Raw genomic sequence first — 13,366 nt, forward strand, 5'->3', positions numbered from 1 at the left:
AGAATTACATATTTCTCAAGTTAAAAAGACTTCCCTGTCCCTTTCTGATGTTTTCTGGCTTTGTGGATTTTGACTCCTGTATCTACATGCATAAACAAAATACATGGTGTGCCCCATAATCACAAAGAATATAGAAATGAACACCAACAGCCCAAATTGTTGAGGGGCCGGGGCCAGAATAACAAGAATGAAATGGATGAGGTCCATTAGGTAGTTCATGGAACACTGCACACCATTCACAGTTCCACGTTCTGAATCTGCAACGTTTTCCTGAAGGAGTTGAGTCACAGTGAGGTCAAAAGACCAGAGACCTACAAGAGAAAGATTTGAAAGAAATCAAAGTAGATGAAATTATAGTCAAAGAGACCTATTTCAATGCTGAAACACTGTCAAGATGACTTACTTTATATTAAATACAACACTTCCAGAACCTGTGATGTCATCTAACAAGATCCTTTCCTGTACTCCACTCTTTCCCCCTCCAATGATAGCTATTAAGTCCTTAGTCCTTTAATATCTATTATGGTCAAAATTTGCTGCAGGCAATCTGGTGATAAACCTCTAGAAATTTAACTGGATAGAACATAAGATAACCAATAAACTGTTAGTTAACATGATTTTCAACTCAGCACAGAACCTGGAAGAAGTTATTCTTTTGGCATATGTAGACTTCATGTTGCAGGGGAAGGTTACTGAATACACTGATAGAATATTAGGTTCAAATCTTTCTGACATGCATCTTAGTAGTTGCATTATCATGGACAAGTCATTTCATAAACCTCAGTTTCCCCCTTCTATGAAAAGAGGTTGGACAAGATGATCTCTAAGGTCCCTTCTGGCTCTTGAGATATGATGCCATCAATCCAAGATCACCTCCAGACATCACAAGAAAAATTAGTGACTTTAGGGGATAGAGGGTTGATCTTGGATTCAGGAAGACCTGAGTTTGAATCCTGTCCCTGCCCCTGACTTGGTGTGCAACTCTGGGCAAGCCTCTTAATCTCCCTTAGGCTCCAATTCCTCACCCTTAAAATAGGGATAAATCTAATACCTCCTCACATGGTTGTATTGAGCCTCCAAGAATATAATGTATGTAAAGTGCTTTGCCTTCATTATAGAATTATGAGAACATCAGTTATGATTAAGAAACATCTCTTGGAAAGGACTTGAGGTGAGTCAGAGTGACTTTTTTCCTGAAAAGAGGAAAATATCTGCCTGCATGTAATGGCCAGGTTTGGGATAGAAAACAAAGATTGGGGTTTCACATAGGTTGATCTGGAACCCCAACAAAGTTCCAACTCTAGCAAATTGGCTGTTGGCCATGAAAGGAGAAAAGTCAACTCTCCTTTCCCTAACCCTCAAGAATAGCTATTCTGCCTGCAAACAACCTTTAAAACAGTACAAGGAATCATTCACCAGCTGTAACTGGGGCATACCGATTCTGGCCAAGATCACCCCTGAGAAGAGCAAGATGATAGAGATGTAGGACTCAGGCTGGTTGCTCTCTTGGGCACCATCCATCAGAACAGTATTATTAGTCCAGTGGATGGTTGAACGGCCAGGAAGGATGGGCTGGTTAATGTGTCTTTCAAAAGGAGAAACCTGTACTAGGTTTTCTTTCAGCAACTCATGGCTTAGAGAAGAGTTCCAGCTTAGTGGAAGAGAGAAAACACCCAAATCAAAAGGACTTCCAGGGGTAAAGACAGAAAACACACAGAGAAGCAAACAGCCTATGTGGAGAAAACTGGAGATGATGCCAGTGTGAACCAAGCCATAGGACTTTCTTAACCTGGTAAAGAGAATTGTTCCCACAAGACCTGAGAAGGCGGAGATGGCCATAAGGAGGCTAAGAAGGGAGCTCCCAATCCCCTGTGTGTAGGCATAGCCTGTGGTGATACAGTCAAAGCCCAGCACAGTTGTGTACAAGAAGGCTAAGCCCAATCCTGCCAAGAAGACCGTATGCCTGCAATATGTCTTCCATCCATCACAGCATATCCGGATTAGTCTTTGCATCTTTCTGAGGCCAAGAGGAAACCTATCCTGCTGGGCTTCCAGCGGAGAAGGCTGGTCTTCTGGTCCTTCCGATGTCTTGGGCATGTTGGCAAACTCATCAATGGTTGGACAAGAATGAATTTCCCCTAAAAATAATACATCCAGAAAGGTCTTAGATCACTGTTCTCATAAGAACTAGCTGCCTGTTTTCAAGTCACTTGAAGAGTATGTGACTAGTGATGCCAGTCACTGTTCCCTGCCTAAATTCCCCCATCTCTATTGAGGACTCATCTATTATCCCAGGCAGCTCTACCTAAAATGCTGACACTATTCTTGATTCATTGCTCTCCCATGGGCAGCTAGGTGGCTTGGTGCATAGAGCACCAGCCCTGGAATCAGATGGACCTCACTTCAAATCTGGTCTCAGACACTTAATAAGTGCCTAGCTGTATGACTTTGGACAAGCCACTTAACCCTATCGCTTTAAATAAATTGGGCATGCTCTAAAGATAAGCTACCTTACAGGGAGGATCAAATAAAATTTGTGTGTGTGTGTGTGTGTGTGTGTGTGTGTGTGTGTGTGTGTGTGCTTACATATATACACATTTCTCTACAATGCTTCAGCTGAAGCATTATATATATATATATATACATATATATATATATATATATAGAGAGAGAGAGAGAGAGAGAGAGAGTCTATTATTATAAATAATAATTTCTTGAAGTCATAATGTTTGCTTCCTTTAATGGATTTTCTTAAGGTAAGAAATGGATTTTTTCTGCCAAGTCTTAGAGAAAATAACCACTTGACTAATCAAAAGAAAATATTTTATTAAAAAAATGTTTTAAAAGGGAGACCATTGATTGAGTCCTAATGGTGATCAATCTAGGAAGAAGCCAAAGAGTTGGATGGTACCAAGGAACCTGAATACCATTTTTAACATAAAGTTTTTCCTGATCCTCTATTGTCCTCCCCCCAAATCATCTTGTATTTAAAAAGCTCTGAATGCATTCACTTAATATTTACGCTATATGTCATTTTATGTATACTCATCTCCCCATTTGAGTGTGAAGTCATACTGATTGATTGGTAGATTCCGATGCAGTAGAGAAGGATCAATATTATCTCCTCCCTGGTACCTCACTGAATACCTCCCTAAGCAAACAGGCGAGGACATCGGTTGTAAAAGGTTACTCTCAACATGACTCAGTGTGACTCAATGTGACTAAAACATGCAGACCCTTCGACCCAAATATTCAACTGCTAGGTATATACCCAGGGAGTCATTGAAAATAAAGGTTTCATAGCCATCAAAATATTGGTACTTTCTTGTGGTAGCAAAGAATTGGAAACAAACATGTTCATACATGGGGGAAGGGTGGAACAAGTTGTGGCCCACAATTATAATGGAATGTGACGATGAATATTACCACGGGCATGATGAAAACAATAAGCATGGGAAGGCTTACATGAACTGATGCAAAGTGAAATAAACAAAGCCTGGAAAATAGCATACACAGTGGCTTCGACATGGAAAACGGCAACAACTACAAAACAATCTAAAATAAATATTCTTTGAAAAATTGCAAAGAATAAGTTTGTCCCCAAAGAAAAGATATGATGGGTTCCCTTCACATCTCCTTTGCATAGGTGCAGGAATGGGTTCATAGATGTGTAATATTACATATTGCAGAAGATTGTTTTCAGTATGTTGACCAGTTTTACTGAATTTTTTGTCTTCCTTTCAAATAATTTTTTTTAGAGGCAGCTAAGTGGCTTAGTCGATAGGGCACCAGCCGGGGAGTCAGGAGTCCCTGAGTTCAAATCCAGCCTCGGACACTTAATAATTACCTAGCTGTGTGGCCTTGTGGAAGCCACTTAACTCCATTTGCTTTGCAAAAAACCTAAAAAATAGATAAATAAATATTTTTTAAAAAAATAAAAGATGACTTATTGGAAGAGTGAGAGAGAGGCATACTGGGGAAATATAGGTGATATAAAACAAAAATATCATTCAAAATCTATCAAATGTTACATTTTCATATGGAAAGTTGAGAATGAATATCTCTTAAGGGACAGAAAGTAGAAACAAATGAAATGCCAAAATTCAAGGAAGAAAGTCAAGTCAGGAACTGTGGTGAAGTGAAAATTACCTTGAGAACTGATGAGTTCCAGTTGCCTTTTTAAAAAACTGTCACCTATGCACTGCTGGGGTTTGGCAGCCAACTGAGGAACTAGCTGAAAAACCTTAGATAGGAAGAGGAATTCAACCAACAGAGACACCAAGTTCCATCCCAGGATGAAGCCACAACCAATGACATTAGATGCCCATGTCATCACCTGTCCCACAGAGAGAGGGGCAAAGATACTGACGATTTGGTCCATCCTTCGAATCATTGCATTCATCCCTAGAAAGAAGAGTAAATCAAAACATTTCACTGTACAATAAATGGAGATCCCTACATCCAGTGTCCAAGATCATTCAAGATAATGAAGGTCCCTTCTTGTTTTCAAAGTCTATGACCAAACTACTGATGTATCACAGGCATATAGAGCAAGGAGATCCTCAAGGATAATGCTACATTTTGATAGAGGAGGAAACTGAGGGTCAGAAAGGAGGACTGATCCTATAACTAGTTAGTGGTAGAGATGGAAGTGTCACAACCCCTGGTCAAGTTCTCACATTGCAGTGGTTGACATGATGTGAAAATACAAATACAAGGGAGTCAAATATTGCCAACCAAAGGGAGCTGATCATCTTAGTGTGGCTTAAAAATCAGGATCAGCAATAAAGTAGCAGCCTGTGTAGTGGGAAATGACTTCCATTTAGTCAGAAATCTTAGAACTGTAATTCGAGATCAGAATGGAACTTTAGAAGTTAAGGCAGTCCAATCCCTTCTCCAGTTTATCCTTCACTCAGCTGCCATTTTCTAAATTAGTTTTACCATGTCATCCCTTTGCATGATGACCTCCCTGTTACCTCCAGGATCAACTATAAAGTCCTCTGGAATTTAAAATTCTTTGTCACCTGAACCTTTCCTACCTTCCCAGTTATACATCCTTCACAAACTCCAGGATGCCACACCCACCTGTTTCTATTTTCTCACACAAAAACTCCATCTCCCATCTCCAAGTTTTTGCACTTGCTGTGCCCCATGCCTACCATGCCCTACCTCCTCATTGCCACCTCTTAGCTCTCCTTGCTTCCTTCCATACACAAGCCAAATCTCATTTTCTGTAGGTCTTTCCAAGTTCCCCGATGTTGGTATCTTCCTTCTGAAATTACCTTCCCTCCACTTTGTATATATCCCATATCAACATATCTTTTCCCTAGAAGGTGAGACCCTTGAGAACAGAGATCTGTTTTTGCAATTTTTTGCATTTCCTTATATCCCCAGTACTTAGCACAGTGCCTAAGACATGGAAGGCACTTAATGCTTGTTAACTAAGTATTAATGGCTAACTATTTCTGTTTCCTCATTTTTTTTTTTTTAGGTTTTTTGCAAGGCAAATGGGGCTAAGTGGCTTACCCAAGGCCACACAGCTAGGTAATTATTAAGTGTCTGAGTCTGCATTTGAACTCAGGTCCTCCTGACTCCAAGGCCATGCTCTATCCACTGTACCACCCAGCCACCTGTTTCCTCATTTGTAAAATCGATATGATGATACCCAGAACTCCTCCCCCCACAGGTAGCCAAGAGGCTTCTGGTAAATAATGGACACCAAGTGTCCTCTTAGAAGTGCTAGAGAAATGCTAGGTGCCAGTCAATCCAGATGCAGAACAGAGTGAAAGTTCCCCATTTGTGTTCTGACTTGAGATGAGATCTCAGATCAATCAAAAGTTGGTCAACATCTCCACCAAGTCCACCTGTCAACAGCCTCTAATCTAATAGGGGAGAAGACCTGAGCCAACTAGGACTTCTTTTCTATGGAGGCTGGCTATACTGCTGACTCATCTCCACAGGGTTTTCTCTACCATGCCTCTTCTGAAGGGTACTTCATCTTCCCTCCCCTGCAATATCCTCTTCTCATCTCCCTTTTCTGTGCCATCTTCCCCTCATTAGAATGTCAGTTCCTTGAGGGCACAGACTGTCTTTCTGCTTACATCTGTCTTCCCAAGGCTTAATACAATTCTAGACAAGCCCTTAATAAATGTTTATTGATTAGCTGACTAAGATGCTCCTGAGAGAGGCAAAGATGTTGATGATTTGATCCATCCTTCAAACCACTTCATTCATCCCTAGAAAAGAGAGTAATCTGGGCAAGAGCCCAGGCAATCAAAGGTGGGGATGAATCTCATGAAAATGGAATCTCATCATTCTAGAAATCCAAAAGTCTTTGCTTCACTTATATTCTCCATATTGCTAAGGAATGAGACAGACTTACTCTAAAATTAACCACCAGAGTCATATCTGATGAGTCTATGATGGAGTATAAGGCACAAAAGGGAGTTTCAAATTGTCTCTTCAAGATAAATGCAGTTGGATAATTGAGAAACAAATGCTGGGAAGAGAACTTGTATTTTCTAACATAGAGTATCATCCCTATAGCACCTGTCCTGCCCTGGAAACCATCATCAGGATAAGGGAGCCCCTCAAGAGCAGGGATTGTCTATTTGTACCCTAGAACTTGGCATGATGCTTTGCCCATAGTAAATGCTTCATTCTTTCAGAAGAATGAAGTAGGCAGGACCAATTGTGATGGAGAGCTAGAGGAAGGAAGCCTGGTATCTTCTGGTAACTTCCTATTTTAATGAATTATTCTTGCGAACTAGGTGCTAGAACATAGTATGGGGTAGCTGATAGAGAGTCAGGGAAACCTAAGTTCCAGAACTGTCTGTAACTTATAGTAGCTGTGTGACCCTAGACCAATCACTCAGGACCTCTCAGGATCCTAGGCAATGTTTCTAGACTGCAGAGTGCTGAGGTGCATTAATTAAGGGAATTTTCTCACCAGAAACTCCCTATACCTAAGAAATCACAGGTGTTTCCCACCACCCCCCACTAGTCATTCTGCCCTAATTATGACTCTCATAATCATAGATGTTCCTTGTGGATTCTATGAATTTACTCACAGTCCTTTTAGAAGAATAATTTATTAATATCCTGGGTATCCCTTAATTACTGTTTCCCAGGGTAATAAAGTATTTTCATGGTGCCTCATTTGTGGTTGAAGCCTTGGTTTTGACTTACCAGCAAGTTGGCTTCTATTGTCTCCAGTGATGACCACAATCCAGTCTCTCTGAATGGTGATGGTCAGGGCTGTGCTGGCCAGGTTGGCCAGGTCTGCTAAGATAATCACTGCCACATAGCAGGCCACCTATGGGAGGGGTTGCAAAACAGAGTTTGCAATCCAAGAATAGACTTCAATAGGCAAAGGCTTTCTATGATGTTGTAGCTGCTCTTACCCAAGCCCTCTTGGTGACAGTTCAACTTAGGGGAGGCAGAAAGTACTATTCTGGTAACTTGATGAGTTTTCTTCCTGCCCACCAGCAGCCCCAGATCTGGTACTAATTTTGGTCCTCTAGACAGGAAGCCTACAATTCTGTTGTCTTTGCATGTCTGTGATTTGGGGGCTGATTCACGGTTTCAAGGTGAAAAGCAACACGAAGGAAAGACTAGCTAGGTTTGAAATCTGAATTCCCAGAATGCTGCAAGGCAGGCCAGTGCAGTTGACCCCGATGGGAAGTGACAAGAGTAGGATGAGGCCTCACATACCATGAGCCAGCCTTGCCAGATGCCTTCAATCTCACTTTTGTAGGAGAACACCAACATTAGGACGACACAGCAAGCAGTGACGGAGGAGTTCTGAAGCAACAGGGACACATGGGCAACTGGTGGCAAAGGAGATAACCTGTTTAGCAGTCTTCTGAGGAGTGACAGAAGAGAATCAATTTCCTGCCATGTCATATAGGTAGAGAAATTTAACCAGATCCCTCTGACCACCCCAAGCCATATTTCAATCCATATCGGTTATGTTATAATATAACAGCAAAGGTTATATTTTCATCAAGGAGATACAACAGCTGCAGCAGTTCAACAATTACCCTGCAATCCATTCTAAATGAATCAATAACCCAAATACAAAAGATATTAGAGGGGTGGATAGGTGGTGTAGTGGATAGAGCACCAGCCCTGGAGTCAGGAGTACCTGAGTTCAAATCCAGCCTCAGACACTTATTAATTACCTAGCTGTGTGGCCTTGGGCAAGTCACTTAACCCCATTGCCTTGCAAAACAAAAAGATATGAGAGGATAATGAAAGATCATATCTTTCGATACCAGTTTGAAGACTACAGTTCATCACCAAATGAAGGCTAGGGGTGATTAGGAAAGACAAAATAGACAATTTAAATTATATAAATGGGAAGATTTGCATGAATTTAGTCTGACTATGGGAGGATCTCATAGTAAGATGACCTTAGGTCATTCTTTGATTAGGAAATCCAAGAAATAAAAGAAAATGACAAAATATTCTTTAGACCTTCTGCTTTCTCAGTGATGGTGATGTGCAGGCAAGGAAAGAGGGCAGAAGAGTGTATCCCTAATTTTTTGGCCAGGTAGAAATACAAATTGATTAACTCTTTAGAATGGACTAACACTAGCTGTCTCCATCCTGGGGGGCCCTGAAGACACTGGGCTGACTAGCCACCATGAGGGGAAAAAGAAAGGTTGAAGGTGTCCTACATCTCTGACCACTCTCAATGCCCCTCAAATTACTTTGTCTTTACTTGTATTTACTTAGTGTATGTTAGTATAGCTGTGTCTATTTCTTCCTTCTAATCGAAAATAAGCTCCCTGAGAGCAGGCACTACTCAACTTTTATCTTTGTATTCTCAGGGCCTAGAGGAGTAGGCACCATTAGGTGCTTTATATAGGTTTGCTTTTTTGAAATCGATGGATGGGTAGACTGGATCTTTTAAGAGAGTCAGCTGCTCTAGGGAAATCTGTGTTTAATTAGATAAGTCTAAGAACAAAGGTGAGTCTATTGGATGAATTGCAACAATATAAGTAACTATCTTAAAATATCAGTGATTCTGGAATATCAATGTGGCTACTCCATCCAAAGGTGCAGATAGTAGCCTATGCAAACTTGTCTGAGTTTGTGCTTGATGGGAAACCTACCCAGCACATAGGGGGCCTTCTGTGGATGCCAATGGAGTACTAAGGCAATCTATCTATCTTTCTGTCATTCATCACTTTCTGGATATCTAATGAATCTTCTTTTCCAGGCTTGGGTCAGGTATCTCTTTGATACTCTTAGGATTCTTGTGGGTCACGAATTCAAATACAATCACACCATGCATACATTTCTCCATTATCTCATGGATAGACTTTGTTAGATTGTGAGTTCCTTGTCCTGTCCTTGGCCTCCTTTTATATCCCCAGAACACAGCACAATGCTTGATATATAGTAGGTGTTTAATAAATGCCGATTGGATTAAATTGGATTGGAACCCAAAGTCGTGGTATCCAGGATCTTCAATCCTGGGAACTAAGACAGCTAGGGAGCACAGTAGATAGACCTCTTTGGCTGTGTGACCTTGAGCCATTCCCATAACCCTTCTCATTCTGTTTCCTTGTCTATAAAATAAAGGTGATATTGTGAAGATCCAATAAAATGATACATGAACAGTAATCCCTGTTCATGTATCGTCTTATTAAAGTGCTAGGTATTATGATTAGCAAACAATCGCTAACCTCTTAACCTCAGTTAAGTCATCTGTAAAATGCAGATAAGGACAACGCCTTCTAGGGTCGTGGAGAGGAAAGGAGGACTTTTTGTAAAGTGTTTCAAAGAACTATAGAAGTGTCAAGTATTATTGGTTAAACATCCGTTTCTGGACAGAACCATGTTAGCTATTAGAGAACGAATTACCTTTGTTTCTTGGTTTTCTGTCAATCCAGTCTCCAATTAAAACCCCAAACACCAACACTGAGGCAGCCACCACTAAGCCAAAAACTGCCGTCAGAAGAAGGCTGTGTCCATAGAACTGGATAAGGAACACGGACAGAGCAAAGTGCCACATTCGGTCTCCCTGAAGGGTAGCGAAGATCAATAAAAAGAGGCTGAGCTTGGGGATTGTTCTTCCCACGGTGACCATTGAAGCAAAATGGTGCATAAAAGGCACAGACATTGGGGATGGATCATCTTGCTGGGGTTTTCCAGAATTACCAAGACAGAACAACATTTTCTTACGATATAGTCAGCTCTCATTTATTCAGTGTCGTGAGGAGGAAAGAGACTGCATTGGGAGTCAAAGGACCTGGGTTAAAATCACTTCCTCTCCCTGGGTCTCAGTTTCTCCATCTGTAAAATGAAGGAATTGGCTTCTAAGGTCCCTTCCCATTCTAGATCTACAATTCTAGGCATGGAGAAGCTAATTCCTTTCCCTGGACATGGGTTCCTCATCTATGAAGCAAAGGAGTTGAATTGGACCTTGAAGATCCAGTCTGCCCCAAACCTAAGATCCTAAAACTTTCAGAAACAACCCAATGTCAAGATTTGTTTGTAAAATTCTGGTTATTCTCAACCTCAGAGCTCTTGACCATTCAAACACAAAACACTTATTGACTTCATCTTACCCATATAGAAAGTGCACAGCTGACATAAACCAAAAATCTTGGGGACAGGAGGGAGTTCAAAGTTGTCCCTAAAACACAAAAAAACAAATCTCAAAAGACATTTCCATGTAAAACTTTGGGTTTATTTCTTCTATGCAAAGGAAAAGCCGGGCAGCTATTGGCCAGTGGGAGTGGAGAATGATTTGAGAACCCAGTTCATCAGTGGTGTTCCTGGAGGTCTGAAGAGAGCTCCTCTGGTTCCCAAAGTGCCTCAGGACCCTTCATGAGGGGCACACAGAGCCTGGGAGAGATCTACCAGGCTTTGTCATTGTTGGAAATCATTTTAAGAATCTCATGGTTCATTTCAGCATAGAGCAAGTCTGTTTCCCAGTAGTGGATGTAGTTCAGAATTCAGCCTCTAGAAGACCTGAGTTCAAGTTCAGATTCAGATATTTTCTAGTTTCATTATTCCCAGACAAATCATTTTTATCTCTTAATCAAATAACTGATCATCTCTAAGCATATGCTGATTAAGGGTCAGCTATCAGATAAACACCAAGGAGGCTCTTTCTTCGTCTATGAATTGGGGACAATAATAATTTTGGAACCTTTACTTCACAAGAGAGAATATGTATAAAGTTTCTTGCAAACTTAGAATACTCAAATGTCAATGATTGTAATGGGAGAATAAATGGCCAGGAATCTATTTCTAGCTGAGAAACCTGCCCCCTGAACATTGAGTAGAGCTGTTTGCACATGGGGCAACATTTCTAACACAAGGTTTTTGTCACAAAAAGCCTTTGACATGGGGAGGGTGGGCATAATGCTTCTCATTTTACAGATGAGGAAACTTAGATTCATCAGGGAGAAGTGACCTTGCCATGGTCAAATAGCTTGGAAGAGTCAGAGCCACATCTTCTCCCTCCAAGGACAGCCCTCTTTCCATCAGATCATGCTATAGTTAAGAATATGGCCATGTAATAATTGTAGAAAAACAAATCATGCTACTATAATTTAATAGCATAGAACTTTCCAAGTGGAGAAAAGGGTTGAATTTCATAGATAATTTTTAGAAAGTTTCCCTTACACCAGGATAAACATATTTGGAAATTGTGTGAACTCTACATACCGACAAGAGAAGAATGATAGGCAATTTCTGGTGACCAGGAGCTCTCTGTCTCATTCTCTCTGAAGTTCTGTGTTTCTGTGTGTCTCTGACTCTCTCTGTCTCTCTGTCTCTCTGTCTCTCTCTCTCTCTCTCTCTCTCTGTCTCTCTGTCTCTCTCTCTCTCTCTGTCTCTCTGTCCCTCCCTCTCTCTGTGTCTCTGCTTCTGTCTCTGTCTAGTTGTCCCTTTCTGTCTGTCTTTCTCTCCCTCTGTCTCTCTTTCTCTGGGTGTCTCTGTCTCTAGCTCTCTGTAGCCCTCCCTAGACTCAGGCTGTCAGAGAAAGTCAAGGCCACAGGCCAGAGCCAGGTAGCAGGCTGCTTTTTAATTTAAAAGCATTTTCAGTTATGGAGTGAAAATAAACACTTTGCCCCCAAGTGAAATAGGAAAGAGAATACACTTTGGCAGCTGGAGCCTTCGATTTCAAGGGAAGTGATTGAATGGAGAGCTTAGAGCAGATTTTCGTTAATAATTAAGCAAAGAGACTTTTTTCTGTCTCCCTTTCTTCATGCCCACTAAGACCATGCTTCTCCCTCTCCTTGAAACCCAACAGATCTCCAAAGCAAAGCCTTGGCTCTGAACTGCAGGAAGAGAGAGATGATGAAAGCCTTCGCCTTGAAGGCCACGGTCAGTCCCCCAAGTGGCTCCCCCATTTATCTCCCTGGGTGGGAGGCCTGCAGGAATTCACATTTGTAAAATTCTCTGGGATTGTCTGGGAAAGTATTTCTGTAGCTTTTGGTCCCATTTGAAATCCATCATGACCAGAAGGCTTCCCTGGGAGTTCTTCAGACATGCCAGACTCTTGGGACTGGGGGTCTCCCAAACCTCCCACCCCAACCCCGTGCTTTGCAATTTAATCTTCCAAATGAAAGAAAGCAGGAGTCACTAGTGAAAACAGAATAAGGGATGACATTTTACAGTCATTGCTCTAACTAGACTCTAACAAGGTATTTTTAATATTCTATTCAATTAGGTGCTAAGGACCCACTCGGAGAGGGCCCTTGCAAAACAGGCCAAATTGCTTAGTGACATTTCAATTAGAGAAATTCTGTTTTTGCAGCACGTCATTACCCAAAGAACAAATGCCCAAACGCCCCCCCCATTCATTTGACTTAATCAAATCCCCCCATGACCAGTGGCACTGGGTAATTTCTGACTGATGATGTTAACAGAGCAAGATTGCCAACCCAGAGAGAGGTGGCTTCTTTTCCTAGCCCCAACGAGCTTTGGAGAACAAAGCTTTATTGGCGGCCTACCTAAACTTCTCTTTTCTCTCCTAATTTATCTGGTGCCTAAGATATCTCTCAATTTCTCTTTATTTCCACAAGCTTTGATATCATTGCCTTCTCACATCCTTATTGCAAACTGTGAACAAGAGATTTTAGAGAAGGACAAACTTCTTCCGGGGGTCTGCATTGCTGGAAACTGTGAGAAATGAACATGCTCGGCCCTTCGTTCCAATTGGATTTTCCCTAAAAACCTCTCCCACTTGATTCTTTCAACTGGAATAAGTTAATTGTACAATCTATTATAAGGTCGACTGCAGAGGAATAAAGTCGAAGTACTCGTCAACAAACTAGGCGCGTTCCTAACGCCTCCGACCAATTACTCAGGGGAAATCAATCTCCGGCAGCAGCGATCAAAA

The 13,366-nt window shown here is 41.4% G+C and overlaps 1 protein-coding gene across 1 annotated transcript; it reads right to left on the minus strand.

The window, feature by feature from the left end:
- Positions 1 to 15: 15 nt before the first annotated feature.
- LOC141493620 (ferroportin-like) lies at positions 16 to 13,074 on the minus strand. The gene is given in 8 exon segments (XM_074195042.1): positions 16 to 311; positions 1,437 to 2,138; positions 4,150 to 4,404; positions 7,189 to 7,315; positions 7,714 to 7,829; positions 9,874 to 10,033; positions 10,581 to 10,648; positions 12,978 to 13,074. Coding segments are annotated over 8 exon segments (1,821 nt in total).
- Between the last annotated feature and the right edge of the window lie 292 nt (positions 13,075 to 13,366).

Source organism: Macrotis lagotis, chromosome 7 (assembly GCF_037893015.1).
Source record: "Macrotis lagotis isolate mMagLag1 chromosome 7, bilby.v1.9.chrom.fasta, whole genome shotgun sequence".
Taxonomy (NCBI): Eukaryota; Metazoa; Chordata; class Mammalia; order Peramelemorphia; family Peramelidae; genus Macrotis; species Macrotis lagotis.